Source organism: Geotrypetes seraphini, chromosome 2 (genome assembly GCF_902459505.1).
Source record: "Geotrypetes seraphini chromosome 2, aGeoSer1.1, whole genome shotgun sequence".
Classification (NCBI taxonomy): domain Eukaryota; kingdom Metazoa; phylum Chordata; class Amphibia; order Gymnophiona; family Dermophiidae; genus Geotrypetes; species Geotrypetes seraphini.
In genome coordinates, this window is record NC_047085.1 from 475,385,983 (window position 1) to 475,413,721 (window position 27,739).

A 27,739-nucleotide genomic window follows, 5' to 3' on the forward strand; every position below is an offset into this window, starting at 1 on the left:
CTATTCCCTTCATTATCTTGAATGTTTTGATCATGTCCCCTCTCAGTCTCCTCTTTTCAAGGGAGAAGAGGCCCAGTTTCTCTAATCTCTCACTGTATGGCAACTCCTCCAGCCCCTTAACCATTTTGGTCACTCTTCTCTGGACCCTGTCGAGTAGTACTGTGCCCTTCTTCATGTACAGCGACCAGTGCTGGACGCAGTACTGCTAGGTGAGGACGCACCATGGCCCGGTACATCGGCATGATAACCCTCTCTGATCTGTTCGTGATCCCCTTCTTAATCATTCCTAGCATTCTGATCGCCCTTTTTGCCACCGCCACACTTTGTGCGGATGGCTTCATTGACTTGTCAAACAGTACTCCCAAGTCTCTTTCCTGGGAGGTCTCTCCAAGTACCGCACCTGACATCCTGTAGGTGTGTATAAGATTTTTGTTACCGACATGCCTCAGCTTACACTTATCCATGTTAAACCTCATTTGCCATGTCGCAGCCCATTTCTCGAGCGTGTTTATGTCACATCGAAAGTCTTCGCAATCCCCCTGCGTCTTCACTACTCTGAATAACTTCATATCATCTGCAAATTCAATCACCTCACTTGTCGTACCAATTTCCAAGTCGTTTATAAATATGTTGAAGAGCACGGGTCCAAGCACCGAACCCTGCGGCACTCCACTTGTGACGTTTTTCCAGTCCGAGTATTGTCCATTCACCCCCACTCTCTGTTTCCTACCTGCCAGCCAGTTTTTAATCCACATGAGTATGTCACCCTCAACGCCATTCATTAGAGCTGCAGTTTATTTATTGAAGTACTTTCGGGATTTACACAAATAAATTTATTGAAAGACTCCTGAGGCAGGCCCTTGTGGGCCGAAACACAATTGTGTCAGGTCTTTACCAATAAAGAGATTGAACACCAATTGGTCACCTTTGCTGTTGTGTTTGCTGTTCACCGGTGTGAGGGCAGTTTCTCCTGTTTGCATCGAAGACCTAAAGTTGTGCGCATACATCGGCGCACCTAACCAAAGTATGCGCACAACTTAATTGATTAATGGTCTTGATTAGCACCAATAATTGGCAAGTAATACCACGTAATTGACGCTAATCGGGACTAATGAAAAGTTGCACGCACAACTTGGAAAGCATGATGCTGTAACAAGTGTGCACTAATTGCAGTGCATGAATTTGAAAAGGGGAGGGTGGATCATGGACGTGCCTACAAGTTTTGCACATTTTTATAGAATAAGACCAATCCGCGCACAATTTAGGCGTAGGCATTTAAGCCTGGTTTTACCTGGCATAAATGCCTGCGTCTAAGTTATGCATTGCTGACCAGCACTTCTATAAAAGTATTCCTAAAACCAATAGTCTCTTCTTTCCATGGAAAGATAATTTTCAAATTACATCTCCAATACTTATTAATAACATTCCAATCAAATCTGTCAATTTGTTAAAATTTTAAGTGTAATTATAGACTCAATTTTCATTCACAAATAGGTACTGTGATAAGAAGCTGCTTTTGCAGACTTAGAATGATCAGATCTTTGGCAAAAATCCTGGATCCATCATCAATTAATATTGTCATTCATTCACTTATCATCTCAAAAATAGATTATTGTAACTCTTTATATCAGGGAATCTGTCAGAAAGATATCAGGCGCTTACAGTTAGTACAAAACACAGCCAAAGTGATTACAAATTCTGGGAAATTCGAACATGTTACCTCTCTTTTTTCAGAACAAGTTTTATTGGTTTTGTAAATATAGACAATGACAATTGAAATGACATATTGATCTTAACAATCTATTAGATTCCTAAGGTATAAGATTTTTATCGAGGAATGTTTAGTTTTGAGGGTTTTGAATATTAAAAGAGCAATCTTATAAGTTATCCTGTATTGGACTGGAAACCAATGGGCTGTTTTTAAAAGAGAGGCCATTGGCTTCCAGTCCAATACAGGATAACTTATAAGATTGCTCTTTTAATATTCAAAACCCTCAAAACTAAACATTCCTCGATAAAAATCTTATACCTTAGGAATCTAATAGATCGTTAAGATCCTCTGGGTAACATCTGCTCTGGGTTCCTTCTTTAAAAAGAATAAATACCCGTAGAACAACAATATTCTCAGTTACTGCACCCACACTCTGGAATGCATTACCCACTTATCTTCGGGCAGAGCAAAACTTAGGGCTCCTTGTACTAAGCTTCGATAGTGTTTTTAGCGCACGCAGGATTGTAGCGCGCGCTAAACCCGCACTACGCAGCTAGAACTAATGCCAGCTCAATGTTGGCGTTAAGGTCTAGTGCGTGTGGCAATTCAGCGTGCACTAAAACCGCTATCGCAGCTTAGTAAAAGGAGCCCTTAGACAAATTTAAAGGCGCTTTAAAAAGCTTCGTATTCATGGATGCCTTTGGCTAATCATGCTACTATTCTTATCTCATTGATCCCCTTAGTCCTTTTGTTTTTTCCCATATACATTCTCTTTCCTGTATTATTGTAGTCCTCCCCCTATCCTTTTTGTTCTATTACATTTACTTTGTGTTTTATTTGTCTGAGTATATTTCATCTGTTTAATATTGTTGTTTTTAATTCTGTTTTCACCCCTATTTTATTGTTGTAAAACGTGTGGAGAGGCATAATCGAAAGGGACGTCTAAGTCCGTTTACGTCCATCTCGCAAGTCGTCCAAAGTTAAAAAGAGCTTAAGACACATTTTTGAAAGATACGTTCAACTTTTTTTTTCGTTTCGAAAATTGTCTAATTAAACGTCCTGCTGATCTGATCGTCCAAGCCACTAAATCGTCTATCTTTATACCACATTTTCGTCCAATTTTCCATCCAAGTCCAAAACGCCTAGAACAAGCCCTGTTGTACGCGGAAGGGGTCAGCAAAGTGATGGACTGCACACCCAGACATGCCACCTAAACAGAGGGGTACCTTACAGGGCACTGCTGTGAACTTCACAAAAAGGGTGCCATGTCTTCTCTTCCCTACAGCTCCCTTTTAGGTTATGGTGAGCCCCCCAAACCACCTCCAGAATCCCCTAGACTCACTTATCTACCACCCCAATAGCCCTTATGGCTGCAGGAGCCACTTATATGCCAGTACAAAAGGGTTTTGGGGTGTATAGGGGAGTGCACATGTTTAAGTATCAATGCAACGATTACAGGGGCTTATGGGCATGGGTCCTTCTCTCCTGAGTCCCTAACCCACCCCCAAGACGACTTAAGCAGCCTTTGGGCTGGACGACTAGGCTTTCCGTGGCCAGGTGATGATGGTCTGGAGGCAGAATTTTAAAGTTATGATTAAAATTTTTATGGGGAGGTGATCACTGGGGTAGTGGTGGGGATCTGTTTTATGTGTTTGCAGTGCTTATCTGGTGACTTTAGGTGGGTTTTTGTGACTTAGACCATGTTTTACATGCCCTAAGTCACATGTTTTACATGGTCTAAGTCACAATGTCCAAATTCCGTCTAGGCTCTGTTGTAAAACTTTCGGTTATACATGCTGTACGACTAAGTCTAAGCCGGCCCACATCCAGCCTCTCCCGCCCTCAACACGCCTCTCGAAATGCCCCGTTTAGCTTTGGTTGTTCAGCGGCACTATGAAGGCCTAGGTCATTTAGAAATACGTCCAAAACCCGTTTTTATTATCGGCACTTGGACGTTTTTGAGAAATGTTCGTCCAAGTGCCGACTTAGGCCGGTTTTTGGACGTTTTTCTCTTTCGATTATGAGCCCCTTAGTATTTTGATAAGCGTTCAGTCAAATTTACAATAAACTTGGAAACTTGGAAAAGATGCATACACCTTGTAGAATTGCGCTGAACGAGGTTCTAATCGGCATTGATTTGTATTTTTTTTTAGGCAACATATAGGGCTCCTTTTACTAAGGTGCGCTAGCGGTTTTAGCGAGCGCTAAACGCTAACGCCTCCATAGAGCTTGTGTTAGTATTTTTCTTTTAGCGCATGGTTTGCGCACGCTTATCTTCAGCGCGTGCTAAAAATGCTAGCGCACCTTAATAAAAGGAGCCCATAGAGCAAATGGCTCTAAGTGCAAAAATTTACCACACCTCAGTAAACCACCCCAAAGTTTTCTGCAGTCCTGCTAATGACGGAGCCTTTCTGTCTCTATGTACAATTTTAATTTGTTAGTCACACTTATCTTCTAGCTAAACTCCACGTCTGCTTATCTCCTCTGCTATTAAGGTCTTTTAGGGGCAAATTCTGTAAAGGACACATAAAGTTAGGTATCCATAAAGTGGATGTCCAGCAACTTAGACATCCAAATAAATTGGATAATAAGCCCAATTAACTACTTTAACAAGCAATAATTGAAAATTAGATGTCCAAAGGCTGTGCGCAATTCACAAAATAGGCAACCAGAATTTCATAGACGCCCATCATGGATAGGCGTGGGATAGGCGTGGGTGTGGTTAGTGACAATCTGCCATCTAGGTGCATATTGATGATATCACCATGATGTCATGAATATGCGTCAATCCAAACTCCTCTAAATGTTAAACATTAAAAGATAAGAGAAATTTAAACAGTTTGTAAACATTAACATCAGGATTTTTTTTTTTTTTAAGACTAATGATAGCTCACACTAAGGGAACTATACTAGTTCAATCTAATGGCAGGACCTGTGAGCGTTTGAAGTCTTTTTCCCACCCGTGAGAAAATTTCTGTAGGGTACTGCAATGTGTACAGGCCTTTTCTGTAAGAGGATTGTCTTTAAGATTATGCATCAAACATGTCTACTTGCTCTGAGCCACAGCCATTGTGAATTGGGTTTCTCTTCTTATTTTCTTAAACTTTGGGAATTAGGTTTAGTATGCAATACATTTTATCATGTGCTTTGTTTGAGAAATGCATTATTAAACTTCATTTTCCATTATTATCAAAGAGGAGAACTCTTTACACCAAAAAAATTGAAGGCTTATTTTTTTTTTTTTTTTTCATGTGCTTTGATTGAGAAACACAGAGGCCAAAGGAAGAACTGGACAAGTACTGAAGGTACATGTTTGATATTTATCCTCGAGAAATGACTGCTTATGAATCTAGAGGATATAAGCTTGGCCTTTGAATTGACATATGGTTTAATATCTGAGTATTTGTGGTACAGTGGTTAGAGCTACAGCCTCAGTATCTTGAAGTTGTGGGTTCAGACCCTTCACTGCTCCTTGTGACCCTGGGCAAGTCACTTAATCCCCTTTGAGCCCACCAGGACAGAAGAGAAATATGATAAAGTAGCTGACTATAGAGATAAATAAATAAAATATAATAGTGGTGCTTCTGTTAAGGGGAGAGGGGGGTGAAAATGTTTGTTTTTGAAATATTTGTATATTTAAAGTGCTTTTGTTTGATTCATTTATGTTTAAATCCGCTGTATTGCACTGTTAATAATTGAAAACTAATAAAGATTTACAAAAAAAAAAAAATAGCGGTGCTTCTGTAAAATTGGGCCGTCTTCTGCATGCCATTTTATTGCATACAATTTTAATGTAACAAACAGCATAAAATCGCTGTTCTAATGACGTCATAATGCTAAAACGCGATAACGTTATAGACGTGAAGACATCTGTGTGACACCTATAAGACGATTCTATAAAGCACACCTGTCTATATAGACGCATTTAAATTCGTTGAGTGTGATTCTCTATTGTGCTCAGTGTTGTGCTGCTGGACGTCTAAAGGACCCCTAACTTTAGACGTCCTTTACAGAATTTGCCCCTTTATGTTTGTTGTTTTGACATTGTTATGTACACTGTTATTTTTGTGAATGTTTTTTACTACTTTAATCACTTAGGCCCAGATTCTCTATACAGTGCCGATATCGGCAGCCACCTAAAAAGCGGCTGCTGATCGTGTGTCAATCTCGCAGTGCACCATACAGAGAATTGCGCCTCTGGGAAAGATAGGCACCGGAAATGTAGGCCAGGGGTTTCCAGGCCTACATTTCTGGCACCTTTCATTGTGCTGAATCATGCCTATGGAGGCGCTTTAGGCCGCCTAGCACCACTTCTGGTGTTAGACTCGCCCACAGTGGCATTAGGCAGACCCAAAGTGCTTACAGAAGCGCGATTCCGGTGCCGATTTTTTAGGTGCCTTGAAACCGAGTTAAAAACGTTGTTTAAACAGCATTTTTTAAAAACTGAGCTTGGGCACCTACCAACGCTAAAAAATCGGCGCCAATTAGAGAATCAGGGCCTTATTGCCTGTGTCCAAATTAATGAATTTCATCAAAAAGATAGTAAATAAATCTTAATAAATAAATACAGCTAATAATATGAAACCAGGACATGCTCAAACTGGCCTGGATGACATGTCATACCAGGGGATATACACCTGCCCATACAGTATGTCCCTTTTGGCTTTGCCACAACACACCAAGGGAAGAATAGCTCATACCAGATAGTCCATGCTTCTGACTGACAGCACCTGAAACCCTAAGGGGCCATAAGGGAAAACTACAAAAATCAAAATTTCAGCTCAACTCTCCAGTTTTCTGGTGCAGTCCTGAGCTGGTAAAACACTTCCACAACTGTAAAATGCACTATGTCCGATGGTACTTTGATGTTTTGATAACACAGTATAGGCTGAGTAAACAATTTTCAAACGGAGGAAAAAGCCTCAGACAAGGGCCCTCCCACCTCCACAATGGTGGAATAGCGGTGGTGGAGTGTTCACCTCACTGGCAAAAACCCTCCTTTAAAAGAAACAAGCACTGTACAGAGTCCTTGTGGCAGTCCTGAGCTGGAACATTGTGAAATCTCTTAACAGCTGTTAAACAATTAGGGGGAACGGGCAGAAAGAAGGGTGATGAAAATCCTGTTCAATTATTTCAATGGTACCTGCTCAAAGCAGTGTACAATAGACCTAAACATAGTATGGCATACAATACAATTATAAGGAACGGGGAAGTTCATTTGCACAGACCTGCTGTGCAAACAAGATGACTGGCTAATTTTGGCCAGCTAACTTTTGGAAAATATTTCAGTTGGCCCTCATACTTATTCTCAGGTGAAAATTCACCTATAATCTAGCCAGTACACCTCTGATCAACTTGATTAATGAGGCTGAAATTCTCAGCTAAACTTAACCAGTCGTCTGCTAAAAGTTTCCTTTTTAAAAATATCCACCATCCCTCCTTCAAAGATAACTCCTTCCCTCTCTCCTTCACCTGATGGCAACATTTAAGAAACTCAGTCCCAGGAGTCCTGGTGTCTGAAAGTAAAATGATAGGTACAAAAAGAAAAAAGGAAAAAAAAAAAAAAAAGGCGCAGAGGCTTAAGGTTAATTCAATGCATTCACAAGCAGTTTTTAGCCAGGCCCAATAGCGGCCATGTTCCATTATACAACTATTTCAAGGGAACTGGCCATTATATCTTCACCCCAATCACGTTCCAGCATAACAAAAACCAAAAACTAATACATGCACCAGGGTAGGCTCACCAGTAGACCTGAATTAACTTTTAAGCCTCTGCACCTAATTTTCCCCCTCTTTTACAAAGCCGCGCTAGTGTTTTTAGCACCGGCTGCCATGGTAACAACTCCGACGTTCATCGAATTCCTATGAGCATCTGAGCTGTGACCGCAGCGGCCGGCGCTAAAAACGCTAGTGCGGCTTTGTAAAGGAGGAGGTTTGATTTTTGTTTGGTATTTTTGTCTTTTGCATTTTATCCTTAAATACTCCTATGTTCAAGAGGACAGTATTAGATTATTATAGATTTCTTCTAAAATGAACACTGTATCGTGTGGAGTTTTTTTGAGAGACTAATGACTGTGATTGGCCCTAACTACATGACATTCTTATGTTGAGCTGTGGGGGCTCCTTTATTTCTGAGGTCTCTCTTTTCTCCACAGTTTTCTGTGATAACTTTATATAGTCCTGTTGACCTAGGAGTCTTTACTATTTTTTCCCGTTTTGGGTTGTTTTTCAGTTGTTTATATATAGTATAGTTCTTTTGGATTTTCAGTTTATATAAAAAAATAAATTATAAACCACAGACTTCAACCAAACATCATGGAGCTCATAATCGAAACAGAAAAACGTCTAAAAACCGGCCTAAATCGGTACTTGTACGATCGGTAACAAAAAAACGTCCAAGTGCCGATAATCGAACAGGGTTTTAGATGTACTGTATTTAAAAATGACTTAGACCTTCACAGTGCTGCTGAATGACCAGAGCTAAAAGGGGCGTTTTAGGAGGAGTGGTGAGGGCGGGATTTGGGCAGGACATAGGCCGTCCTAGATTTAGTTGTACTGCATGTATAACCGAAGGTTTTACAACACTCCCTAGATAGAACTTGGACATTGTGACTTAGGCCATCTAAAACCAGGTCTAAGTCCACAAAAGGTATCCAAAGTGACCAGATAAGCACTGCAGACACAAAGTACAGACCCCCACACACAGCCCCAGTGATTACTGACCCCCCCTAAAAAACGTAATACAAACTTTACATATCTGCCTCCAGAACATCAGCACCTGGCATCCTGGCATAGAAGAGCCTAGTAGAGCTGCAACAGAGGTGGCTTAAGTGGTCTTGGGGGTGGGTTAGTGAACCATGGAGAGGAAGACCCAGGCCCATAAGCCACTCTAATCACTGCATTCATGGAGAAACATGTGCACCCCCCACAAAAAATCCCAAACCCTTTTGTACTGCCATATAAGTGGCTCCTGCAGCCATAAGGGCTATTGGGGTGGTAAATAGGTGGGTCTAGTAGATTATGGGGGTGTTTTGTGGGGGGCTCACCATGACCTATAAGGCAGCTGTTGTGAAATGTTTATATGGCACCTTTTTGTGAAGTTCACAACAGTGCCATGTAAGGTATCCAGTCCCTTACTTTTCTGGCCCCTCCCATGTCCAAAAGGTCTTTTTCAAGGCGTTTTTGATTTGGACAAATTTTTGGATAAAAATGGGGTATAAAGATGGACGACTTAGCAGTCTGGACGATCAGATGGCTGGACGTACAGTTGGACGATTTGCGAAAAAAATATATGCTGGACGTATTTTTTGAAAATGGGCCTTTTCCCGTGTCTGACTTTAGACGACTTGTGAGTTAGGCCAAAACGAACTTAGACGTTTCTTTTGATTATGCCCCTCCACATGTATAAAAATCTATAATCAAAATCATGACACTATCTATAAAAAGGTAAATCAAAGCCAGATCAAATAATGAAATAATGAAGGTGAAATAATCAATCAATAACCATATGGTATAATCCAAATATATCATCAATTGATTAAAAGTTAGGATCAGAAGAATAAATGATGCAATTAAAAATCTGCTCAAAACTCTTTCAAATATTCTCCTTTAAAAAAAAAAAAACCCCAACAACAACCCCACACAGATTGCTATGCTTTAAAGATTAATGGTGTGCATAGCCAGAAGTAAATCTGTCATAACCACAAGGAAGCATAGGACATATACCTTCTTCCTGTGTGGCAGCAGTTTGTGGTAAATCTGCTAGAACAGTGCTGGTGCTTTCTATGTGATCTGCTTGTGCATGGTTTAAAGGTTATAGGATAAATCAAATAGTTTTAACTGATGGTAGATATGGTACATTATGTGACAACAAGCCAAACTGCATTCTCACTAGGAGGCTCAAGTTTGTGGAATTCATTGCTGGGTAGATTACACTTGTGTAAAAACATGAAGCAATTTAGACGACCGCTTAAATCCCATCTGTTTGTACATGAATTCTTCTGCTGATTTATTGATAGGAGATAACAGGAGACAGTGATTTTATGTTTTGCTTGCTGAAGAATTATGTATGTTGAGTTTAGGCATTAGGTGGAAAAGAAATGAATAAAATAAGTAAGCATTAAGAACCTTAAAATGGCATAATGCCTCATTAGAAATGTAAAAGCCTATAAAAATAAACCAGAACTAAAACACCCTTCCAGCACTGCTGCTATACAAAAATGTCAAGATTCTTAAAATTACATTAAATGAAAAACCAAAGATAATAATAATAATTTTGTTCTTTTATACCGCCATAACCAAAAGTTCTAGGTGTTTTACACTAAAAAGAGCTGGACAATCAGCGAAATACAATAATACAGTAAAAAAAATACAAATATTTGTAAAATAGAATTTCAATAATAAAACTCGAATTAGCAGAACCACGTTGTTTGGTGATTTTTTTAAGCTTAAAAATAGGTATAAAAATGCTGAAAATGACATGGAATCATTGTGTTCCAAAAGATGTGTTCCAATGATATCATTGGATGCTAAAACACCAGGGGTCAATCGGGCATAGCTTGAAACCTACTTAAAACTGCACTCAAGCACTAAGGTCCACTTTTACAAAGCCACGCAGCTGAGTACCATGCGGTAAATACTCCAACACCCATTCAGTTCCTATGGGCATCCGCATTTGCCACACTGGCCCGCGCTGCCAGCTTTTGTAAAAGAGAGGGTAAGTAATATAAAAAACAACTGTGAAACTGAAAATCTCTCTCTAAAAAAAGTCCTTATTTTACCTTCAAAAAGCTAATAATCATAGATAATACGTGCATGATTAGATGTTGACAAATAAAAAAAATGAATATATCAAATAACCTTCAAGTAAAACATTAACACCCCCTCCCCCTTTTATCAAGCTGTGCTGCCAAGCAGGGCAAGCTAAATGCTGAGCCACCCTTAGGAATAGAATGGGTTGCTCGATATTTAGGCCCTCTTTTACAAAGGCGCGCTAAGGGGCTCATAATCGAAAGAGAAAAACATCCAAAAACCGGCCTAAGTCGGCACTTGGACGATCATAAACGAAATACGACCAAGTGCCGATAATCGAAACGGGTTTTGGACATGTTTACAAACGACCTAGGCCTTCTCAGTGCCGCTACAACCAGAGCTAAAAGGGGCATTTCAGGAGAAGTGTCGAGGGCGGGATTTGGCGGGATGTGGGCCGTGCTAGACTTAGTCGTACTGAATGTATAACTGAAAGTTTTACAACACAGCCTAGACGAAACTTGGACGTTGTGACTTAGGCCATTTAAAACATGGTCTAAGTCACAAAAAACTATATAAAGTGACCAGATAAGCACTGCAAACACATGGTACAGACCCACACACACTCCCCAGCAATCACCGACTCCCCCTCCCCCCCCCATAAAAATCGTAATCACAACTTTAAATATATGCCTCCAGAATATCAGCAGCTGGCAGCCTGCCATAGGAAAGCCTAGTAGAGCTGCACAGAGGCGGCTTAAGTCATCTTGGGGGTGGGTTAGGGACTCATGGAGAGGAGGACCCAGGCCCATAAGCCACTGTAATCACTGCATTCATGGTGAAACGTGCACTCCCCCAAAAAACCCCAAACCCTTTTGTACTGCCATATAAGTGGCTCCTGCAGCCATAAGGGCTATTGGGGTTGTAGACAGGTGGGTATAGTATGTTTTGGAGGTGTTTTGGGGGGCTCACCATGACCTATAAGGGAGCTGTAGTGAGATGTTTATGGGGCACCCTATTTGTGAAGTTCATAACAGTGCCCTGTAAGGTACCCCACTATTCAGATGCCATGTCTGGTTGTCCAGTCCATCACTTTGCTGACCCCTCCCATGTCCAACGGGGCTTATTCTAGGCGTTTTTGACTTAGACGGATATTTGGACGAAAATGTGGTATAAAGATGGACAATTTAGAAGCTTGGACGGTCAGACGGCTGGATGTATAGTTAGACAATTTTGGCGGAAAAAAAATATTTTGGGCGTATATTTTGGCAGACTTGCGACTTAGGCGAAAACGGACTTAGATGTTTCTTTCGATTATGCCCCTCTACGTGTTTTAGCATGGATTTAGGGCACACTAAATCAACACGTGCGCTAGCCACTAACACATCTATAGGTAACATGCACATGTTAGCATTTAGTGCATGTCTAGCGCGTGCTAAAAAGCATAGCCCACCTTAGTAAAAGAGGGGGTTAGTTCATGCTCCTCGGCAGCGTAGCTTGATAAAGAGAGGGGGGAGGATAAATAATTAAAACCAATAAGAATCAAAGGAAAACTGACTGGTCCAACTCCATATTTATTCCATATGGCATTAATATCTGGAAGTTACTGATGAGACTGTTCTGTTCGCAATAGAAGTCTATCTACATCTCCACCACGCCATGAGGTACGTGTTGTAGCCAGAACACAGAATTTAAAATCTTTAAACTGGCTTTTTTTTAATTGAAGAAACAAGTTTGGGACTGCAATCTGTACTTATTCATTTATATATTTGCAATGAAAAAATTTTTTTCAGTTTATTTTAATTAGTTATTTTTTTTTATTATTATTGATTAAAAGTACATTTCTTTCAACTGGCTTTTTCTTTTTTAAATTGAAGAAACAAGTTTGGGACTACAATATGTACTTATTTTTTAATGTATTTTTAATTTGAATTTTAGTTTGTATTGATTAGTTAATTTTTTATTATTGATAATTTGATTGTTATAGAATATTATGTATTTTTTAAAAAACACCTTTTCTTCTTTTCGTTCCTTTTCTATTTTGAATGAAGTTCTTTTCACAATTGTTTTGAATTATATATTGTAAACTGATTGGATCCTTTTTGGCTATATACGCGGTATATAAAGTTTTTAATAAACATAAATATTTATCCTTGATCTACATCTTCTCTCTGTTTTGTCAATGTATATCAAACCACTGGGGCATAATACATCATACACCACTCCCATCTTGCAGCTGGAAAATTGCCTTAAGTTTAAATGTGTCTCCAGTAGTTGGACGGATAAACCTCTTGATCTTCAGATTAACCCTACATATACCACAGGAACCACATTTAAAATGAAGAGAGGGTAGTTTTTATTTTCTAGGCTTGCGATTGGTAATGCAAAAGGTACAAGTATTTCTTTTATAAGCAATCAAAATCCCTTTTTTTGAAAAATGTTCAATACTTTGAATAAAATGTCAGGGTTGTTTTTTTTAAAATTCTAACCAAATTATTTGGCATGTGCATAAGTGATAATGGACAACTCTATTCATTTTCTGTTTCTCTTTATACATAAGTAATTCTTGGACTATCCTGCTTTGCAACACGCTGATAACATTTATAGATGCATTTGTTAGGATACCCTTTCTCTCTAAACCTTCTCTTATGATCTTTTCTCATATAGTACTGGATTTGAACATTATCTTTTGAGCCTAAGAAACTGACTGTATGACAGATTCATTTTTAATACTCTGTTCTGGTAACTATGGAAGTCCAGTAATTTGTTAACGTCAATTGGTTTCCTATAGACATAAGTTACAAACATGCCATCCTGAATTGAAATCTAAATTATCTAGATCAGGGGTAGACAATTCCGGTCCTCGAGAGCCACAGGCAGGTCAGGTTATCAGGATATCCACAATGAATATGTATGAGATGGATTTGCATGCACTGCCTCCTTGAGATACAAACTTATCTCATGCATATTTATTGCAGATATCCTGAAAACCTGACCTGCCTGTGGCTCTCAAGGACCGGAATTGTCTACCCCTGATCTAGGCGAGGCATATTCATCTTGTCATAGTGTAGCTGAAATCTAATGTTCTGGTCTAATTGGTTTAACCACAGAAAAAAATTCACTGAGACCAGAAACAGACTCTTGCCAAATAAATGCCTTCAATGTATCTTCTCCAAAGGATGATGTTTGCCTTATATTGATGTATGTGTGGTTAATGTGCAGATCAAGAAGTTCAGCCATCCAACTACTGGAGAAGATTTAATGTGAGGATTATGGAGCATAAGAGTACCATTAAGAGTCAGATCAAGGGCAAACCATTAGTACAGCACTCTATTCAGACAGGGCATAATTTTGAAGGTAGTAAATTTTGTGTTCTGATTGTACTATGTAGCTCATGAGGTGGAGATGTGGATAGACTTCTATTAAGAACAGAACAGACACTCATCTGCGACTTCTATCTTATAGGAATAACGTTTCTTGCGAGTCACTTCACAAGAAGTGTTATTTCTGTGGCCCAGGAGCATCGGAATGTGGAAAACCACAACCCGATACTCCTGTGCTATGATGGCGAGTTCCCCCTGAATGACCACCCCTCATGTGCGCCCTCCCCAGCCTGTTCAACCCCTCTTAATGGCTACCTGCCAACTCATTGTTGGTCCAGAGGGGTCCGATGGGCATGTACACTGGTGTCCAGGGGGGTCTGCTGGGTTTTGGGGGAACATCTGATGGGGTCCAGGATTGCCAGGAATGAGCAATGCCCAATTTCCTTATATGCAAATATGACCTCCCTAGTTGTAATCACATGGGTGCCATTTTGAGGTTGATGCCAGAGTGGCCAGGAGTATTTGGGCATTGCTCCTAGCTGATGCCTCTGGATGCCAGTTGATGCTCCCCTGGACCTCCTGGACCTCAGTGGATGTCCCCTTTTCCCCAGTGAACACCCTCCCCCAAGGGGAACTCACCGCTGCAGCCAAGGAGGATTGGGCTTCAATTTTGCACAGCCCAATGCTCCCAAATGGTAGGATAACCAGCCAAACTCTGAGATTACTTTACTTGAAGATTATTGGATATGTTCATCTTATATTTGTCAAAATCTGATCATGTTATTGGGTTTTATTCTCTGATTATTAGCTTTCTGGAGGTGAAATAAGGGCCTTTTTAGCGAGTATTTTTCAATTTCACAGTTGTCTTTTACACTTCAATAGACCAGGGAAAAGCTGTATTTTTAAGCTCTGGATTTTTCTGCAGCTTTTGATTTAGTTAGTCAGCTCCCTCTTTCTGTCTCGTCTTGAATCACTGGGTATTGCAGGTGCAGTGCTTAGTTGGTTCAAATCTTTTTGACAGATAGAACATTTAAAGTTTAATTTGGTTCTACTTTTTCTTCATCTTGTCATCTTTCTTGTGATGTTCCACAAGGGTCTTTTTTGTCGCCCTTTCCCTTGTTATTTAATATATCCCTGAGCCCTCTTGCTCTAAGAATTCAAGAACATCAAATCAAGTGCTATATCTTTGCTGATGATATTCTGATGATTTTTCCACAACACCCACATAATCCCGATTTAAACTCTATTCAGTCTTGTTTAGATATGGTTGCTGAGTGGACTTTACAAAATAAATTAGTCTTGAATCCTCATAAAACTACGGGGCTGTCGATTACAGGTTCTCTAAAATCTCCATCCGTAGCCCCAGTTCTGCGGTCTCAATCTATTCAGTTCCTGAAAACTATGAAGTGCTTAGGGGTTCACCTAGATGTTGCACTGACATTTCATTCGCAATTGGTTTCCATGGTCAGATCTTGTTTTCATTCTTTATGCAAGATTCATTCAATATGTTCAGATATTGATACGTCTTGCTGTGAATCTCTTATATATGCATTGTAACATCGTATACTCTGGATCACCACAGGTTTCTATCAAGGAATTGCAGACTGTTCACAATATCGCTATTAGGGCTCCTTTTACTAAGCTGCGCTAGCGTTTTTAGCGCGCGCTAACCCCACGCTAAAAACTAACACCAGCTCAATGGTGGCGCTAGCGTCTAGCGCACGTGGAAATTTAGCGCACGCTAAAAGCGCTACCACAGCTTAGTAAAAGGAGCCCTTAGCGTTCTTATTAATACTCAGAGATATGATCACGTTTCTCCATTATTTATGGAGTATCACTGGCTTCCTATTAAATATTGTTTAATGCATAAAGCAGGGGTGTCAAAGTCCCTCCTCGAGGGCCGGAATCCAGTCGGGTTTTCTGGATTTCCCCAATGAATATGCATTGAAAGCAGTGCATGCAAATAGATCTCATGCAGATTCATTGGGGAAATCCTGAAAACCCGACTGGATTCTGGCCCTCGAGGACCGACTTTGACACCTGTGGCATAAAGCTTTAACTTTAGCATTTAAAGTATTACACAATGGGCAACTATCTAGAAAAATTGCTTGTGCCATATAAACCTACTTGCACTTTACGCTCATCATCCTCAAATTGGTTGGTCTTACCATCAATTCATTTGGTTAGACCAGGGGTAGGGAACTCCGGTCCTCGAGAGCCGTATTCCAGTCGGGTTTTCAGGATTTCCCCAATGAATATGCATTGAAAGCAGTACATGCAAATAGATCTCATGCATATTCATTGAGGAAATCCTGAAAACCCGACTGGAATACGGCTCTCGAGGACCGGCGTCCCCTACCCCTGGGTTAGACTAATGCCAACTCATAATTCTTTCTTTGCTTCTGTTCCACATTTATGGAACTTTCTTCCGTAGTTACGTTGTGAGCTTTCTTATTTCAAATTTAGAGCATCATTGAAGACTTATCTTTTTGGATTGGCATTCCCTTAATTATAGGCTTTATTGGATATTTTATTTCTTTCAATTTTTACTTTCATATTTTCTAACTTTTGGGTAACAGATCCTGTAGCAACTATTAAATTAAAAAAAAAAAATTTGTTCTTTTAATATTAGCATAGTTTTCTTTTTCTTAACTTTTATAAACTGCTCTGATGTTGTAGTGAAGAGTGGTATATAAATACCAATAAACATTTAGGGCCCCTTTTACAAAGCCGCAGTAGCACCAAAGCCTGTTCAATTCCTATGGGCTTTGGTGCATATGTCACAGGAGATTTGGTACCACGGCTTTGTAAAAGGGGCCCTTAATGCTTTAGTGCAGTTTTAAGTGGTTCGCAAGCTATTCCTGATGCAATGTTTTAGCATTCAATGACATCACTGAATCATGGTGACATAATTGGAATGCATGCTTTGGAACGCAATGATTCCATGGTGTTTTTAGTATTTTTACAGGTATTTGTAAGCTTAAAAATGACCAAAATGATACCGTTCTGCTCATTTGAGAATTTATCATTGGTTTTTCATTTAGTGTAATTTTTTAGAATCTTGACATTTTTCTATAGCAGTAGTGTTGGTAAAGTGTTTTAGTTCTGGTTTTTCTATTTTTTTTTATAAGCTTTTACAATTTTATGCTGGATTTTACTAAACAACACAACAGACTCCCAAAGTAATAATAATTGCCAAAGGAACCAACAATAAGGCAAAAAATGGTCAAGGGTTCCGTGAGTGATTGCGGGACTCAGAAGACACCGAAGCTACTAATAAACAAAACTGAGAGAAATCCAATAATTTGTTAAAGTGAAATTAGGTACCCTCAGTGCGAGGGGTCAGCGCCGGGAGCAATGCTCCAACGTTTCACACAATGAAGTAGAGACCGACAGGCCACCACCTACACACCATCATCGGGTACCTAGGGTGTGCTTCAAATGAAAATAACGCTATCACTATAAAACAGCAATGCACAATGAACACAGGTGAATTCAATCACAGCAATCACTCAGGAAACCCCCCAGCCAGCTCCCAAAAAAATCAAAAGAAAGCAACTTAGCTTCGATGAAACTTCATCCAACGTCCAGGGGAGCGAGGACAAGGCAGATGGAACGCCACAGAACCAGGTTCAATCAAGCCTGGTTTCGGGAACATGTCCCTTCCTCAGGAACCCATAGTTCAAGGAATCAATGGCAGACCTCAAGACGAGCTGGTGGGTCCATTGTTTATATAAATATTGCACTTTCCAATCCCCCTTATTCCCACTGTGTTTTCCCTTTTATGTAAATTTCAATATATAAAAATGATGTAACTTTCCCCTTCTTTCCTGCCTACTTATGTTATTCCTTAACCTCAAATGTATTGTACTAGTCGTTCTCTAAAACTGTTTTAAATCGTCTGTATTATGTCTAACCTGTCAAAAATATATGTGAAACCACTATCTGTGGCTTTTAGAGTGTACATCGCCTAGATATTTCGATAGGCGATTCATAAAATGCTAATAATAATTAGTAGCTTCGGTGTCTTCTGAGTCCCGCAATCACTCACAGAACCCTTGACCATTTTTTGCCTTATTGTTGGTTTCTTTGGATTTTACTAAACAGCAGTAAAGGTTTCTACCATAGGATTCCTATGAGCGTCCTATGAGCGGGGACTGTATATTGTGTGTTAGAAGGTACAGCACTGCGCACGCCTTTCAGCGCTATAGAAATAAAAAAATAGTAGTAGTAGTGGTAGAGCATTTACCTCGCCATCCCATGGTAGAAACCTCAACCGCCGTTTAATAAAAGGAGCCCTTTAATGAGGCATTATGCCATTTGAAGGCTCTTAATGCTTATTTTTTTTTAAGTAAATTTTTTTCAAAGCATTTGATTTGTCCCATATCTTTATAGAGGCTTATGTAGTATTTATTTATTGGTTCATTTTTATAGCCCGTCCTCCTCAAGAGCCCAGAATGGGTTACACAGGATACATACACAAAGTTTTCAGAGATACAGACGCCACAGAGTCAATAACATGCTGTAGAATCAATAAATAGAATAACTTGCAACTTATAAGCAAATTAAAAAGGCATGAAATATATATAAAATCTTCTCAGGATTTAATTAAGTTTAGTCTTAAATACAACTGTAAATATGAATTAGAATAAAATAAATAATAACAAAAACAAGTGTAAGAGAAGCAAATAATAAATAAACGGGAAGAATTTGAAAATGAAGGTGCCACTACCCAGGTCCAGGAAAAGTCGGCTCCATCACCAGAAGCAAAAGTTCACAAAGGCAGGAGAGGCCCATGGCATCCAAAGCTGAAGCTGGAGTGCACATACGTCGAGGAGAGAGCAGGGAAGGTGGGCCCCAGGAGATCCCAGCTCAGCGCTCTCCAAGAGGCGCCATCCGAGCCGCCCAACCAAGCCGCCATGAGGAAGCCTTCTCCCACCACACTGCTCTGCAGTACCCACCAGGCACCGACAGCATGATCCTCCGGCACAGGACCACATAAGGCACACATCAAGCCTCGCCGCCCGGACTGCGTCGCTAGGGAGATGAAAGAGTCAATTAAGGGCGCACAACACCCAGGCAGGCCCTTCCGACCAAGCAGTAATCCCCCGACGTCACCAGTGGGCCGCCAAACCAGGCACCAGCCAAAGACAGCAGCAGGAAAGAAGTGGCGGAACTCAAAAGACATCCCCGGCACACCGCACTGTACAGGCCCAACACAGGAAGAGCCAGAAATCATCGAAGCAGGCTCATAAATTAGAAGAATTAGTAGTCACCAGCACAGCTCTGGCAGATTTACCACAAACTGCTGCTACACAGGAAGAAGGTATATGTCCTTTGCTTCCTTGTGGTTATGACAGATTCACTTCTAGCTATGCACTCCATTAATCTTTAATGCACAGCAATCTGTGCTTTTTAAAGTTGAATAGTTTTAAAAGAGTTTTGAGCAGATTTTTAATGACATCATTTATTCTTTTGATCCTAGCTTTTATCCATTTGGTGATACATTACCATTCGGGTATTTGATTATTTCATCTCTATTATTTATTTATCCATTATCTCTCTCTCTCTCTCTTTATATAGATAGATAGATAGATATACATATTTGTATATACTGTATGTTAGAGCTGGCTTTTATGTAACCTTATATAGGTAGTGTCATGATTTTGATGATTTTTTATATATATGATGTTTGGTTGAAGTCTGTAATTTATGATTTTTTTTTATATACCAGTCTATTTATATATCAGTTCTTATAATCTATACTAATGTGGGTTGTGTATTTATTTCAAGTTTTGTAGCCCCTGATGCAGCCCTAGAAAGAGCAAAATATGGCTATGTTGGGCTTTCAAGTATTTATGTTTAAGAGGGTTTTTTGTGATGAATAATTTCTTGCCTATCTTGGATTTTGTGGATCAGTTGCCCATCTGGTTTCTTAGACCAATGACCCACTAGACCAGTGGTTCCCAACCCTGTCCTGGAGGAACACCAGGCCAATTGGGTTTTCAGGCTAGCTCTAATGAATATGCATGAAGCAAATTTGCATGCCTATCACTTCCATCATATGCAAATCTCTCTCATGCATATTCATTAGGGCTAGCCTGACAACCCGATTGGCCTGGTGTTCCTCCAGGACAGGGTTGGGAATCACTGCACTAGACCACCAAGGCATAACCCAGAAGGAAATTTGTCACATCCAATTAATACAAAACACTGCAGTTAAACTAATCTACCATGCAAAAAAAAAAAAAAAAATATGATCACTTCACCAACCAGCTTTCATTGACAAACTTTTAATTCCGTCTGCATTTTGTAGGACTCTTCGATCCAGTAATGAAAATCTGTTCACCATCCCTTCAATACAAGAACTCTTCTATGATACCACCCGCAAATCCATCTTCTCTGTTACAGCTCCCACCCTGTGGAATGCCCTTCCTGCCAACCTTCGATTAGAAAACTCTTTAGATAAATTTAAAATCAAACTTAAAGCCTTCCTTTTTAAAGATGCCTACACCCTGTAAACTCGACTCCTACAACAATTGATCCTCTTATGCAGAAACATCTCTGACAATCAAAACACTTCTTTTGAATGACACCCTACCCATATGTATTTCCCTTTTCCACTATCCTCCTTTTATTTTTATTTTCCATCTTGATGTATTTAATATTTTCTCTCTCCCCATATTTTCCCTTTTGTATCATGTACGTCAAAGCATAAGTGCTTCCCTACTTTTAGCTTAAATACGATTTATTTTATTTTTTAAACTTTTATATTCTATTTTATTGTTAACCATTTAGATTCCTATATGATAAACGGTATATCAAAAATAAAGAAACTTGAAACTAGAGGTGTGTGGGTGAGGCGGGTATCTTCAGGATAGGGATCTGCTCTTTGAGAGTTCCAGAAAGAGGCCTGCTTTTAGGGGGGTTGGGAAGTGAAGACAAGCTCTTGGGGGGAATGGGGAGGGGACAGGAAAGAAGAAAAAGAGACTTCAGGCTGCTGCCCAGAAGTTATGTAGGTGCCAGTCAATATTCAGTGCCAGTGCCTGCATAGTTAAGCCACTTATATTAAGACTGCCTTTTGTGTGACCCAATTTGATTATTTAGCTATGTGGGCACCAGGACTGGATATGGTCCATAACTGTCAATTCCTCCTCAGCTCTGTCCCTGGATCTCCTCTGTATTAATGAACAATACCTAAGCAATTAGAATCAATATTTGGTGGCACTACCCGGCAAGCTATCTCAACGTGGTTTAAGCAAGCAAGAGCCTCTTCTGCCCACTTCAACCATGTTGACCATTGACCCCTCTAATTTCAGCCAGTAGGAAAAGAAGCAGCTGGGATTTTTTTTTTCTTTTAAGAGATAATGAGAAGGAATTCGATGAAGGTGTGGGTATTCTGTAGGGCTTTAAAATTTAGTTATAGAGAACAGACAACCTTTGAAATGTAGCAATTGGTAACGGAAGGGGGCACTGGCAAACAATCTTCTTAGATTAATCATTGAGCTGGCAGGAAGAAGGAAGGGACCAGGGACCACAGATGGTCTTTTTACACATGGACACACTGGGCAACCAAGTTTTAACCTGCTGCCCGGGAAAGCCCAGAATATTGCCTCTTTTTGCCTGTCTAAACTCTATGTGGACAAATTTAGCTGGTCAACAGTGAAGAGGGCTTATTTAAACCAGCAAGAGGTTTGATGGGCTAGTATCCAAAGTTAGCCAGATAAATCTTTCGACTATTGACTTGAAGTAGACTGCAAAGCCAATCAGAAAGAAAACATGAGAAGGAAGAGAAGGGATTTTGGATTGAACTCGTATCCTTTTCCAGTTATAGATGAAAACGAGTTATATTGAGGTACAGTAGATATTTTTCTGTCCCCTGAGGGCTTAAAGTCAGTTTGTACCTAAGGCAGTGCTGCATTAAGAGACTAATTCTATAACTGTGCACCAATATATAGGTGCCAAGAGAGTGCCTGATTGGTTCATATATCTAGGCATGGGTCCAGAAAAGAGCACTTAGATCTGGCAAAAGTGTGGGCACCTATGTTGCAGATACATGAGCAACTGCCCACCCAGACACCATCCATTTGTGCACCCAACTCAAATTAAATGTTACTGAAGATATGTGCATATCTGGCATGTACTTGCACTAGTATTCTAGACATGTACTTGCACTAGTATTGTAGACATGTACTTAGGTAATGGGTGTGCAAATGTTAGCTTCTATTTCATACAATTACCCCCACAGCAACTTGCCCAAAATTACAAGGAGCTGATAAGCCTCACATGGCCTTCTTCTCAATATATTGTCAGAATCTGCATGGAATGAGTCTGACAATTTAAATATCATGAAATATACATCGTATATGAAATGAACTCTCTTCGTTCTGATTATTATTTTATCGCCAGCCTGATATTCAGCCAACCTCCAATTCAAAAATTTATTAGTAAATCGCATAAACAGCTCTTCACAAGGATGTTTAGCAACAAACATGGACATCCATTAAAGCGGGAAAAGCTGAAAAAAAAAAAAGGAAGGGGGTATTGGAATAGATTTTCAGTACGCTTACCTGGCATCCGAACTGTTTCCACAGAGTTGAGCATCCTTGGCACCTGAAAGTTTCAAATGGTTTTCTGCAAAAAAATTAAACAAAAAAAAAAAAATTGAGGAAGCAGAAATATTCTGTAACCGGCATCTTCCATGTAATCGCCGCCTACCCAGATGATTATAATGCACGGAACAGCAGGCATCACTATCACAATACAATCAATTCTGCTGGCATCTAGAATGCATTATTTTCAAAGCCCCAGGACAGTGGGAAGCTCTGCAGCTTGTGCTTTAATTGGTGTTAAAAGCTCGGTTCACCATGTTTTATGGCTGCATATACAACTCGCGTATAATTGCACTCTTCAATTCAGTACACCCATTTTCAATTCCTAAATGTCAGCTTACAGACAGAAAATGAGACATGAAATCATTTTAAAGTGGGCTGATGCAGTGTATATCGCCAATAATTTCTTATGCGGCATATACCGGTGGCTTGTAATTACACTGCTCAGGTGGCTGGAGTCACTTTAGTCTGCATCCTTATGTCTTATGACACACGAGGCACGTAATTGTATTTCTCCTATATGGTAATATAAGACATCTTTACCAACAAAGCTATTTATAGCACCTGAACGCTGTAATTTACTGTCAATTTATATAGGCTTATCATGCTGCATGGAGGGCATGTGAAGGGATTCTGTAATACAGTAGACTCTCTGTTAACTGGAACTCAATTAACCAGAACGCTCAAGCAATCAGAGAAAAAAAAAATCTTACAAAATACTGTAAATGAAAATAAAATTAATTTCTGGCAGAAATTGAAGTGCAAACTTCGCACGCCACACCTGAGTATGCCCACGTGTTGCCTACCAGTTTATGGTATGGCACAGAATAGGGTATAGGGTATAGTATTAGTTAGGCCTATTTTTATTAGTAACTCTCAAGCAACCAGAAACTACATTTATCCAGCATCTATCAATCCCCATGAGTACTGGTTAACTGAGAGTCTATTGTATACTCATATTTATAGACAGATAGAGCCTGTTTTACAAAGCCACGCAGCAACAGCCCCGAAGTCCTTTAAACCGCTAGTTCAGCTTTGTAAAACAGGCCCTTAGTTTTGTGCTGCTAGAAGAATATTGATCTGTAACTGAATGGTAAAGATGCACTGCCTAAACCCAAAGACTTGAAGCATTTTTTGCTGCCTTTTCACTTTGTCCCAGATTCTCAAAACATTCGGAAGGCGCCAGTGTTAAGTGTTTTAATTGGCTATTAATGGCATGGTATAATTGATCATACCAAGTAATTAAGAAAAAAAAGAGTAGGTGCCATGAGGCACCTACAAAAAAAGGTGCCTCGCTTATTGGCACGAAATGTTAAAAGAGGTGTGGTAATGGGCAGGGTTGACGTTCAGCGCTACTAAGCGTGATTCTACTCAAAGACAGGCGCCAGAAATGTAGGCCTGTAAAAATCCTGGCCTACATTTCCGGCACCTATCTTCAACACAGACCATGATTCTCAAAATGGCGCCGTAGTTTGAATGGCATGCGACTGGTGCTGTTTTTCAGGTTGGCCCAGAACGTCCTCTCCGACGTCAGAATTGACGTCGGAAAGAAGACTTCATATCGGCTTTAGCAGTAGCAGCAGCAGGGCGGTAAGATAGCAGCGGACCGGGAAAAGGAAGGAAGGAGGCTTTTGTTTTTTTGCGCGGCAGGGAGGGAAGGAGGTAGGCAGGCAAGCAGGCTGGCTTTGGCCATGGAGGGAGAGAGGTAGACAGGCAGACAGGCTGGCTTTGGAGGGTGGGGGGGACGACAAAGTGTGGAAGGCAGTGAGAGGGACATAGGAAGGAGGCACTGGGGGCACTAAAGACATGGGAAGGATGCACTGGGGGCACTAAACACAGGAAGGGACACTAAGGACATGGGAAGGAGGCACTGGGGGCACTAAAGACAGGAAGGGGCACTAAGGACATGGGAAGGAGGCACTGGGGACACTAAAGACATAGGAAGGGGCACTAAGGACATGGAAGGAGGCACTGGGGGCACTAAAGACAGGAAGGGGCACTAAGGACATGGGAAGGAGCACTGGGGGCACTAAAGACAGGAAGGGGCACTAAGGACATGGGAAGGAGGCACTGGGGGCACTAAAGACATGGGAAGGAAGCACTGGGGGCACTAAAGACAGGAAGGGCACTGAGGACATGGGAAGGAGGCACTGGGGGCACTAAAGACAGGAAGGGGCACCAAGGACATGGGAAGGAGGCACTGGGGGCACTAAAGACATAGGAAGGGGCACTAAGGACATGGGAAGGAGGCACTAGGGGCACTAAAGACAGGAAGGAGCACTAAGGACATGGGAAGGAGGCACTGGGGGCACTAAAGACAGGAAGGGGCACTAAGGACATGGGAAGGAGGCTCTGGGGGCACTAAAGACAGGAAGGGGCACTAAGGACATGGGAAGGAGGCACTGGGGGCACTAAAGACATGGGAAGGAAGCACCGGGGGCACTAAAGACAGGAAGGGCACTGAGGACATGGGAAGGAGGCACTGGGGGCACTAAAGACAGGAAGGGGCACTAAGGACATGGGAAGGAGGCACTGGGGGCACTAAAGACATGGAAAGGAGGCACTGGGGGCACTAAAGACAGGAAGGGGCATTAAGGACATGGGAAGGAGGCACTGGGGGCACTAAGGACATGGGAAGGAGGCACTGTGGGCACTAAAAACATAGGAAGGGGCACTAAGGACATGGGAAGGAGGCACTAGGGGCACTAAAGACATGAAGGGGCTCTAAGGACATGGGAAGGAGGCACTGGGGGGCACTAAAGACATGGGAAGGAAGCACCGGGGGCACTAAAGACAGGAAGGGCACTGAGGACATGGGAAGGAGGCACTGGGGGTACTAAGGACATGGGAAGGAGGCACTAGGGGCACTAAAGACAGGAAGGGGCTCTAAGGACATGGGAAGGAGGCACTGGGGTGCACTAAAGACAGGAAGGGCACTGAGGACATGGGAAGGAGGCACTGGGGGCACTAAAGACATGGAAAGGAGGCACTGGGGGCACAAAAGACAGAAAGGGACACTAAGGACATGGGAAGGAGGCACTGTGGGCACTAAAGACAGTAAGGGGCACCAAGGACATGGGAAGGAGGCACTGGAAGCACTAAAGACATAGGAAGGGGCTCTAAGGACATGGGAAGGAGGCACTAGGGGCACTAAAGACAGGAAGGAGCACTAAGGACATGGGAAGGAGGCACTGGGGGCACTAAAGACAGGAAGGGGCACTAAGGACATGGGAAGGAGGCTCTGGGGGCACTAAAGACAGGAAGGGGCACTAAGGACATGGGAAGGAGGCACTGGGGGCACTAAAGACATGGGAAGGAAGCACTGGGGGCACTAAAGACAGGAAGGGCACTGAGGACATGGGAAGGAGGCACTGGGGGCACTAAAGACAGGAAGGGGCACTAAGGACATGGGAAGGAGGCACTGGGGGCACTAAAGACATGGAAAGGAGGCACTGGGGGCACTAAAGACAGTAAGGAGCACCAAGGACATGGGAAGGAGGCACTGGGGGCACTAAGGACATGGGAAGGAGGCACTGTGGGCACTAAAAACATAGGAAGGGGCACTAAGGACATGGGAAGGAGGCACTAGGGGCACTAAAGACATGAAGGGGCTCTAAGGACATGGGAAGGAGGCACTGGGGGGCACTAAAGACATGGGAAGGAAGCACCGGGGGCACTAAAGACAGGAAGGGCACTGAGGACATGGGAAGGAGGCACTGGGGGCACTAAGGACATGGGAAGGAGGCACTAGGGGCACTAAAGACAGGAAGGGGCTCTAAGGACATGGGAAGGAGGCACTGGGGGGCACTAAAGACAGGAAGGGCACTGAGGACATGGGAAGGAGGCACTGGGGGCACTAAAGACATGGAAAGGAGGCACTGGGGGCACAAAAGACAGTAAGGGGCACCAAGGACATGGGAAGGAGGCACTGGGGGCACTAAAGACATAGGAAGGGGCACTAAGGACATGGGAAGGAGGCACTAGGGGCACTAAAGACAGGAAGGAGCACTAAGGACATGGGAAGGAGGCACTGGGGGCACTAAAGACAGGAAGGGGCACTAAGGACATGGGAAGGAGGCTCTGGGGGCACTAAAGACAGGAAGGGGCACTAAGGACATGGGAAGGAGGCACTGGGGGCACTAAAGACATGGGAAGGAAGCACCGGGGGCACTAAAGACAGGAAGGGCACTGAGGACATGGGAAGGAGGCACTGTGGGCACTAAAGACAGGAAGGGGCACTAAGGACATGGGAAGGAGGCACTGGGGGCACTAAAGACATGGAAAGGAGGCACTGGGGGCACTAAAGACAGGAAGGGGCATTAAGGACATGGGAAGGAGGCACTGGGGGCACTAAGGACATGGGAAGGAGGCACTGTGGGCACTAAAAACATAGGAAGGGGCACTAAGGACATGGGAAGGAGGCACTAGGGGCACTAAAGACATGAAGGGGCTCTAAGGACATGGGAAGGAGGCACTGGGGGGCACTAAAGACAGGAAGGGCACTGAGGACATGGGAAGGAGGCACTGGGGGCACTAAGGACATAGGAAGGAAAGAGGGAGGGAATAGAAAGGGACAATTCTTGGGCCTGAGTACAGAAAGAAAGAAATGAAAGAAAGGATACACAGACAGAAGGAAATGCAACCAGAGACTCATGAAATCACCAGACAGCAAAGGTAGGAAAAATGATTTTATTTTCAATTTAGTGATCAAAACGTGTCAGTTTTGAGAATTTATATCTGCTGTCTATATTTTGCACTATATTTGTCTATAGTTACTGAGGTGACCGAGCTCGTGGAGATGGGGCGGAAATGGGGTTTTTAAATTTTAGTCCTAGTAGTTTGCCGGTCCACAAAATAATTCTTTTATTTCTGCCGGTCCAAGGTTGTAAAAAGGTTGAAAAACACTGTCTTAGAGGGTATTAGCTTTAGTAGAAAATGACAGCATATCCTCCCGCATTACTCCTTTTAGGCCCAGGTCACCCGTGTTTAAAGCAGAACAATAGATCCTACCAGACAAACTCAAAGAACCATGTTTCTCGCCACACATACTTTAACCTGCTTTTTAGCAAAAACACAAAGCAGATATATACTCCCTCTTCTACAAAGCCATGCTAGTGGCTGCCGTGCAGCAACAGCCCCCAAAGCCCTTTAAATCTCTATGGGCTTCGGGGCTGTGGCTGCACGGCAGCCACTGGCGTGGTTTTGTAGAAGAGAGGGATAATGTTCAAACAACAAGGAGAAAAATGAGAAAGAAAGCAAAAGAAAAGCTCAGTTTAACACACTATAATAAAATTAGTTATATGGGAGCTGATATCCAACCTACCTACAACGTGCAGATCAGAACT

The 27,739-nt window shown here is 41.8% G+C and overlaps 1 protein-coding gene across 4 annotated transcripts in view; it reads right to left on the reverse strand.

The window, feature by feature from the left end:
• Window positions 1-27,739, reverse strand: part of LOC117354345 (sodium channel protein type 5 subunit alpha-like) — an 839,094-nt gene that overhangs the window by 536,460 nt on the left and 274,895 nt on the right. For all 4 annotated transcript variants that reach the window (XM_033931713.1, XM_033931710.1, XM_033931711.1 and 1 more), the window contains one exon: window positions 22,353-22,416. In XM_033931713.1, coding sequence (XP_033787604.1) covers window positions 22,353-22,416 — 64 coding nt within the window. The remainder of the gene's footprint in view (window positions 1-22,352; window positions 22,417-27,739) is intronic.